General features: G+C 42.2%; 1 protein-coding gene across 1 annotated transcript in view; it reads left to right on the forward strand.

The window, feature by feature from the left end:
* LOC122245387 (uncharacterized) overlaps window positions 1-10,136 on the forward strand; it is a 23,425-nt gene that overhangs the window by 9,072 nt on the left and 4,217 nt on the right. Inside the window, exon 5 of the mRNA XM_086555936.1 lies at window positions 1-3,471. This exon is cut by the window's left edge and continues 109 nt beyond it. Coding sequence (XP_086412062.1) covers window positions 1-3,471 — 3,471 coding nt within the window. The remainder of the gene's footprint in view (window positions 3,472-10,136) is intronic.

Here is a 10,136-nt window from a genome sequence, read left to right on the forward strand (position 1 = left end):
GACCACCGCTGGACCACAACCCCAGCCTACCGCAGGACCGCAACCCCAGACCACCGCTGGACCGCAACCCCAGACCACCGCTGGACCGCAACCCCAGACGACTGCTGGACCGCAACCCCAGACCACCGCTGGACCGCAACCCCAGCCTACCGCAGGACCGCAACCCCAGACCACCGCTGGACCGCAACCCCAGACCACCGCTGGACCGCAACCCCAGACCACCGCTGGACCGCAACCCCAGCCTACCGCAGGACCGCAACCCCAGACCACCGCTGGACCGCAACCCCAGACCACCGCTGGACCGCAACCCCAGACCACCGCTGGACCACAACCCCAGACTACAACTGGACCACAACCCCAGACCACCACTGGACCGCAACCCCAGACCACCGCGGGACCGCAACCCCAGACCACCGCGGGACCGCAACCCCAGACCACCGCGGGACCACAACCCCAGACCACTGCTGGACCGCAACCCCAGACTACAACTGGACCGCAACCCCAGACCACCACTGGACCGCAACCCCAGACTACAACTGGACCGCAACCCCAGACCACCGCTGGACCGCAACCCCAGACCACCACTGGACCGCAACCCCAGACTACAACTGGACCGCAACCCCAGACCACCGCTGGACCACAACCCCAGACCACCACTGGACCGCAACCCCAGACCACCGCGGGACCGCAACCCCAGACCACCGCGGGACCACAACCCCAGACCACTACTGGACCGCAACCCCAGACCACTGCTGGACCGCAACCCCAGACTACAACTGGACCGCAACCCCAGACCACCACTGGACCGCAACCCCAGACTACAACTGGACCGCAACCCCAGACCACCGCTGGACCGCAACCCCAGACCACCACTGGACCGCAACCCCAGACTACAACTGGACCACAACCCCAGACCACCGCTGGACCGCAACCCCAGACCACCGCTGGACCGCAACCCCAGACCACTGCTGGACCACAACCCCAGACTACAACTGGACCGCAACCCCAGACCACCACTGGACCGCAACCCCAGACCACCACTGGACCGCAACCCCAGACCACCACTGGACCGCAACCCCAGACCACCACTGGACCGCAACCCCAGACCACCACTGGACCGCAACCCCAGACCACCACTGGACCGCAACCCCAGACCACCACTGGACCGCAACCCCAGACCACCACTGGACCGCAACCCCAGACCACCACTGGACCGCAACCCCAGACTACAACTGGACCGCAAACCACTGCTACTCTGCTAACACAAACAACTTCTGGGCCTCAACCACAAACCAGTGCATCGCAACTACCTGGGACAACTACTACTTCACTTCCAACTACTGCTGAAAAAACGACCCCCATGACAACTACAACAGAAACAACGACTCCCATTACGACTACAACGGATACAACGTCCCCCATTACGACTACAACAGATACAAAAACTCCTGTGACGACTACAATAGATACAATGACTCCCATTACGACTACAACAGATACAGCGACCCCCATTACGACTACAACAGACACAGCGACCCCCATTACGACTACAACAGATGCAACAACTCCCATTACGACCACAATAGATACAACGACCCCGATAACGACCACAACAGATACAACGACCCTTATAACGACCACGACAGATACAACTACTCCCATAATGACCACTACTGATACAACGACTCCCATAACCACTACAACTGACTCAACTACCCCCATAACGACTGTAACAGATACAACGACTCCCATTACGACCACAACAGATACAACGACCACAGCAGATACGACTCCCATAACGACTACAACAGATACAACGACTCCTATTAGGACTACAACAGATACAACGACTCCAATAACGACCACAACCGATACAACGACCCCCATTACGACTACAACAGATACAACGACTCCCATTACGACTACAACAGATACAACGACCCCCATTACGACTACAACAGATACAACGACTCCAATAATGACCACAACAGATACAACGACCCCCATTACGACTACAACAGATACAACGACTCCCATTACAACTACAACAGATACAACGACCCCTATAACGACCACAACAGATACAACGACCCCCATTACGACTACAACAGATACAACGACCCCTATAACGACCACAACAGATACAACAACCCCCATTACGACTACAACAGATACAACGACCCCTATAACGACCACAACAGATACAACGACCCCCATTACGACTACAACAGATACAACGACTCCAATAACGACCACAACAGATACAACGACCCCCATTACGACTACAACAGATACAACGACTCCCATTACGACTACAACTGATACAACGACCCCTATAACGACCACAACAGATACAACGACTCCAATAACGACCACAACAGATATAACAACCCCCATTACGACTACAACAGATACAACGACTCCAGTTACGACCACAACTGATACAACGACTCCCATTACAACTACAACAGATACAACGACCCCCATTACGACTACAACAGATACAACAACTCCCATTACAACTACAACAGATACAACAACTCCCATTACAACTACAACAGATACAACGACCCCCATTACGACTACAACAGATACAACGACTCCCATTACGACTACAACAGATACAACGACCCCCATTACGACTACAACAGATACAACAACTCCCATTACAACTACAACAGATACAACGACCCCCATTACGACTACAACAGATACAACAACTCCCATTACAACTACAACAGATACAACGACTCCCATTACGACTACAACAGATACAACGACCCCCATTACAACTACAACAGATACAACAACTCCCATTACAACTACAACAGATACAACGACCCCCATTACGACTACAACAGATACAACAACTCCCATTACAACTACAACAGATACAACGACCCCCATTACGACTACAACAGATACAACGACCCCCATTACGACTACAACAGATACAACGACTCCAATAACGACCACAACAGATACAACAACCCCCATTACGACTACAACAGATACAACTACTCCTATAACGACCACAACAGATACAACGACTCCCATTACAACTACAACAGATACAACGACCCCCATTACGACTACAACAGATACAACGACTCCCATTACGACTACAACAGATACAACGACTCCCATAACGACCACAACAGACACAACGACTCCCATTACGACTACAACAGATACAACGACTCCCATTACGACTACAACAGATACAACGACTCCCATAACGACCACAACAGATACAACGACTCCCATTACGACTACAACAGATACAACGACTCCCATAACGACCACAACAGATACAACGACTCCCATTACGACTACAACAGATACAACTACTCCTATAACGACCACAACAGATACAACGACTCCCATTACGACTACAACAGATACAACTACTCCCATAACGACCACAACAGACACAACTACTCCTATAACGACTACAACAGATACAACTACTCCTATAACGACCACAACAGATACAACGACTCCCATTACGACTACAACAGATACAACGACTCCCATTACGACTACAACAGATACAACGACCCTCATTACAACTACAACAGACACAACTACTCCTATAACGACTACAACAGATACAACTACTCCTATAACGACCACAACAGATACAACGACTCCCATTACGACTACAACAGATACAACGACTCCCATTACGACTACAACAGATACAACGACCCCTATTACGACTACAACAGATACAACGACTCCCATTACGACTACAACAGATACAACTACTCCTATAACGACCACAACAGATACAACGACTCCCATTACGACTACAACAGATACAACGACTCCCATTACGACTACGACAGAAACAACGACCCCTATAACGACCACAACAGATACAACGACTCCCATTACGACTACAACAGATACAACGACTCCCATAACGACTACAACAGATACAACGACTCTCCTTACGACCACAACAGATACAACGACCCTCATTACAACTACAACAGATACAACGACTCCCATTACTACAACAATTCCAACGACTCCAATAATAACTACAATAGATACAACGACTCCAATAATAACTACAATAGATACAACGACTCCAATAATAACTACAATAGATACAACGGCCTCATAACAACCACAACAGGTATAACGACCCCCATTACGACCACAACAGATACAACGACCTCCATTCCAATTACAACCATTTCTACTGCAGCTGTTTGTAGTGCCTACACTCCCCCCTACCTACTTAAACACTCTTACCAAAGCTCCCTCTGACAACTGTTGACAGCACCACGATAGCTCCTACTACAACTATTACTTGAACAACTATAGCAACCACATTTGTCACTGCTTGTGCCTTTAACCACACCGAGATCAACGACCCGGCTTTCGGGGGTCTGATAACGACCCTGCTTGTGTCCGATGGCAAGCTTAGCACCAGAGATAGCAACGGTTTAAGGGAAGAGTTTGACGGGCAGCCGATTCCACAATTGATTCTGCTTCAACTGATTCCACATCTTATATCATAACAACTGATTCTTTTGCTAGGGATTCTTCTACAGCTGATCCCGCAAGTGATATTACAACAATCGTTTTATTAAGAGGAATTCTACTCCTAACAACCGGTTCTGTTACTAGGAATTCTACAGCTGATTCCACAAGTGGTATTACGACAATCGTTTTATTAAGAGGAATTCTACTCCTAACAACCGGTTCTGTTACTAGGAATTCTCCTACAGCTGATTCCACAAGTGGTATTACAACAATCGTTTTATTGAGAGGGATTCTACTCGCACTGATATCACAACAACCGATTCCACTACTGGCGATTCTCCTTCAACTGATTCCACAACACGATATCATAATAGAATTCACTAAAACAGATTATACGACTGATTTTACAACAACTGAATTAATAACAGCCAATGATTATACTGCAGCTGATTGCACTACTAATTTCTACAAGACCTTACTTCAAATAAGTACACATCTGATTCTACTTTCACTACAACTAATTATACTATAATTAATTAGCCACTGTTGATTCTACTTTCACTATAAATAATTATACCATAATTAATTATCCACTACTGATTCCAATATAATCAATTCTACTTCAGCCGATTACATTACTATTTCACTTCAACCAATTTTACTACATCAGATTCCACTACAACTCATTCAACCGCAAGTGCGTTCCCTACAACAGGTCTAATCACAGCCCATTATACTACTGTTGGTTTCGAATTTGACTTTCCAATAACCAATCATTATGTATGCTATTTCCCCAGCTTTACCCTGTTCCACTTTAGCTACCACTATTTCTGCTGCAACTGTAATCAGTGCATGTACCTCTTCTAAAACCACTCTACCTACCGCAACCACACCACTTCCTCAGGACAAAAACACTGTTGATGACTTGACGAACAGGTTCCATTGCTTCCTCGATTATCTCAGAACCATTGTCATCGACATATACGATGAAGAAATGTACAATGAAGCAGTCATCATTAACCGAGTCGCAGACCTGACCTGTATTTCTGACTTTATTGCTTTTAACTTACGACCTGAGCAATGGCAGAGAAAAGCTTTTAAATTTCCATTCGGCAAGACTCAAATGATGAAAATAAGAAACCGCTATTCCATAATATCTAAAAGGAAAAAGTCTAAAGAAAAAGTATAATCGTTGTATGTATATCTATTTTTTAGCTATAAAACATGAAATCAAAGTGAATAAGCAATAAAGTCATCATATAAAAACCTTTAAATGCCAATTTTTCTCTCCTTTTTCAGTATTTTGTGTGCCTGTAAATTTGTATATATATATATATATATATATATATATATATACATATATATATATATATATATATATATATATATATATATATATAAAAGCAAAAAGGGTCCAAGATTTTCAATACTTTCACCTTAACTAACTTATCAAAATCCCATTAAGGGACAAAAATAAACTTGACCTTGTTTTCGCTGGTATGAGGAAAGACGTGAAGAAATCATACAGTACAATCAGAGAACAATGTCACAGAAATCACGTTAAATCAGTTGAAAAGACAAATAGTGAAAAGGGCAGAAGCTGAAATTGCCTTCAATCTCTAATCTTCAACAGCGATTAAATCAGCTGGAGAAGGATAAATAAACCATTAGAGTAAGTCTTAAAAATATTAGAATCCTACAAACGCTAGGTGATAAGAAGTTATATACTGCTTGTAAAGATGTTTGTAAAAGATTTGTGCTCCCAAAAGAATAAAGACTAAAAAGAAACGAGTAAATCATTGTGGATATATAACCAAAAATAGAAGAAAGTAATAAAGTTGAACGTATAATAACAAGTACAACGTAATGCCATTCTTATGCCCATAGCAAATCAAACTAGAAGGTAGTAATGGCTCTACTCTTTTTTAGTGTGCCTAAAATACGGAAATCATTAACGAACGCTAAACAAGAAAGGATCGAATCATTGATGAATTGAATTTGAAGAGAGACTGGAAGAATCTATACATACCCCCCCCCAAAAAAAAAAAAAAAAAATGTTGACAAAATAAAAAAAAATGAAGGTATGATGTCTTTCTTATGCTAATAACAAATCAAATAGAAAGTGAAAAATGGCTACTCTTATAATGGCAATATGAGGTGGTTTCTAATGTACTTCCGGTTATCATATACAGTGAGCAGAAGAAAATTCGGGGCTGAACTCTTGGTATTGTAACATTGATCTTGATGTGTGAGAGAGAACACTCCAAATCGTGGCATTTACGGCGCCATGACATCACGATGCCTGGTATTTATGACGTTATGATACGGCCGTAATATATGAAATATTAAACTTCGAATGGTGAATAGTCTAGACAATATGTAACAGCTGATCGTCGTCAGTTCTTCAAATAAATCCTCGCGTGGCCGAAATAACGTCATGTCCTGATGTTATGCATGACGCTCGCCTTTATTACATCGTAAATAACCCTCTTTACACACGATATCATACATATAAGCCACTTGATAGAAATTCTGCCGACAATCACTTCTATGCATCAGCTATTCAGACATTTCCCCCAATCAATAAGCCAATAAGACAAAAACAAAACAAAAACAAAAACAAAAAACAGCGTCGTAGCATGCAGTTTTGTTACAGAAACTGGAACAAATGAGAAAAAGCCTTCCAAGATTTATGCTGTTAGAATAGTTCTTCGTTTGTGCTGAAATTCAGGATTTGGCACACATCTAATTGCCTTATATAAAAAATCATGTACACCCAAAATTACTAATTCCCATAAATAAGATCAATATGACATATTCACTCATTCCTTAGGCCTAAATAAGCAACTCTATGGGAAGGTCCACCATGTTTCAGTTAACATTACTAAATTACACAACCTTTTGATATTTAAAAGTAGTGCTCGTTTGTGGTAGCGTGATTTAATACGATATAAAGAATCAATTTATATGAACTTATATATGGTTTATCGTGACATTGAGAAGCAATTAATATATAATTTATTGTGTTACAAGAAAAACAAAAAACATATACGTGATTTATCATAATATACAGTCAACTTCTAAGTGACTTATTAGCAAAGAATCAACCTACATGTGATTTATCAGGATTATCGTGATTTATCATAAAGAATCAACGTATACGCGATTTATCATTTACATTCTTGCACCTCTAAGGGGCTGGCACCCTTACATAATTTGTTACTGGTGCAGATGGCTCTTCCAGTGGTGGCATCTCTTCTTCAAGAACTGGCAGTTCAGGCATTTATTCTTCTTCGGTTGCTTCTGTGGTTTCTTTGGGGGTTTCTGAGGCTTCTGTTGGCAGTTTAACCCTTAGGATGCTTGCCGAGTTCACGTCGTTTGGAAGGTCCATTTCAGAGAGGTTGTTTCGCCTCAAGGCTAGCTTTGCTTGTTCTGCAAAGCAGCCAGGTTGGGCAAGGTTGGCCAGGTGTGTGTGCATCAGAGCAATCAGTGGTGACCCGAGGTGCGGGTCATGCAGCTCGCGACCTGCAGCAGAAAATTAAGAGGGAGTCACTAATGCCACATAACAAAAAAAAATTGAATATAAAGAAATAAGAATGCCAAAATCAGCGATACTTAGCAGAGAAAGTAGGAGATCCGTGATAAGTGGAGCTTTTGAAAATAAACGAAGAGATCAGGAAATGCCGTGGCAACGTCTCGATTAGTGCACAAGATCACACGGTTGTGCAATCAATGCAGGCTTCGAGATGGGCTGCGCTGTTTACAGGATTGACACGTCTGGTTGACATGCCTTTCTGAATCCATCACTATCGTATCTGAAAAACTTTATACACGTAACTAGTGCATAAGGCAGTGCTAGAGGGGACAGGGTAAAGGGCGTAGGAGCAGAAATTGTGCAGATGCATGTTATAAGATAAGGGATAATAGTAGTTATGAATTAACTAGGTGAAAATAACATGCAGTATAAATTGAAAATGTGACAAAGGTACGTATATATCAAGTGCATTGCTAGCAATCAACGTATCATCATTATGTCATAATATTTAAAAGCAATAAAAGAATAGCAAGTGAGTTATGCTAAGTTATAGATATAGTCATAGATAGGTATATCCGGTAATGGTAAATATAGCACAAAAGATACAAAAGTACGACTTGCGAATATGCATCGGGTGATACGGCAACTTGCTCGGAGTGCGATGTGACCAACACGCGGCTTCGGTAATTGTCGGAGTAATTAGAGATGGCTTAAACGGAATATATATATATATATATATATATATATATATATATATATATATATATATATATATATATATATATATATACATATATCACTCGGATCATCAGCTGTTGCAAGTCAGGTATCTGTTTAAAATCAGACTGGGGAAAAATCATTAAGAGTCACGGGTTCCATGATGAACCCGAGAGTTGCAACAATGCAAGTTGACTGGATCAGGAACCATATACAGCATAGAATGGTCCTGGTAGTCGACAGATGATGTGGTAGTTACCAGCAGGAACTATCTGCAAGGTATAGCGAAATTAGTACTTCATATTGAAGAATAATTATATATGCAATATAACCATATTATTTGGCAATAACAAGAATTAGGAATTATTTACTTGAGTTCATGTTATTTGCTGACAGTACATACGCAGTAGCAGACCGGAATCATCGAGGGATGAACTATGTGCAAAATATGTGTCTGCTGTGATAAGTGATGAGTATGCAAAAAATGGTAAGTTATGATGTGGTTCTTCCATTTACTAGCTGAGTCTAGTCCTTCGGGAAGTGAAGGCACGACATATGAGCCAAGATCAGTTGTTGATTAGAAAGAAAAAAATATGAATGTGTATGATGTAAGTAAAAAACAATAGCCAAATTACCAACCATATCTAATCCTTTAAATAGGCGTGACCGGAAGTTAAGATTTGGGAAAAGTGGGTAAAAAAATATGAATATGCTTATAAAAGAAAGAAAAAAATCCAACTATCAACCGAATCCAGTCCTTCAATTGATTAGATTAGAAGGCGCTACATGATTAAGATCGGATGTGAAAAAAATAGGTGATTTACCTTGATAATGGTATGATAGACCATGCTTGTGGTCGGTTAGACTATGCGCCAAATTGAACACGTCCCGTGTAGAAATGCTGTCTTAGCTCGAGATCAAAGATAAATATGATGAATTATTAGACTGTGCAAAGATATTTCAATTGCGTGGCCGAACTCATCCTTCTGTAATAAGGTGGCATAATAGCCAAGAACGGCGCAACTGAAAGAAATACCATTGATATGTGCATAGCTAATGAAGAATGCGGAGCTATCAAGCCTGGAACGTCTGATAAGTGGTAAGCGCGTTATCTCTGTTTGAGAGAAATAATTGTAACGTCAGGTTGTCAGGATCTCCAAGGCACGGCCGGAGTGCGAAAAATTAACCCGTAATTCGCGGTTTATTCAATTGTGGTACCATAGTTATGCGGAATTAGGGCGTGAGATGCATATGCAATGGGCGTCATGCAATGAAGGCCCGATTAGTGAGGTACAGTGGCTGAATAAAGGCGAAATTAAGCTGAAAAGCTATAAGATATGAAATGACAAAAAAAAACTTTTCCTGACTGTCCTAATGAACATTC

Source organism: Penaeus japonicus, unplaced genomic scaffold, assembly GCF_977035675.1.
Source record: "Penaeus japonicus unplaced genomic scaffold, GWHDUDI00000001_assembly GWHDUDI00000031, whole genome shotgun sequence".
Taxonomy (NCBI): domain Eukaryota; kingdom Metazoa; phylum Arthropoda; class Malacostraca; order Decapoda; family Penaeidae; genus Penaeus; species Penaeus japonicus.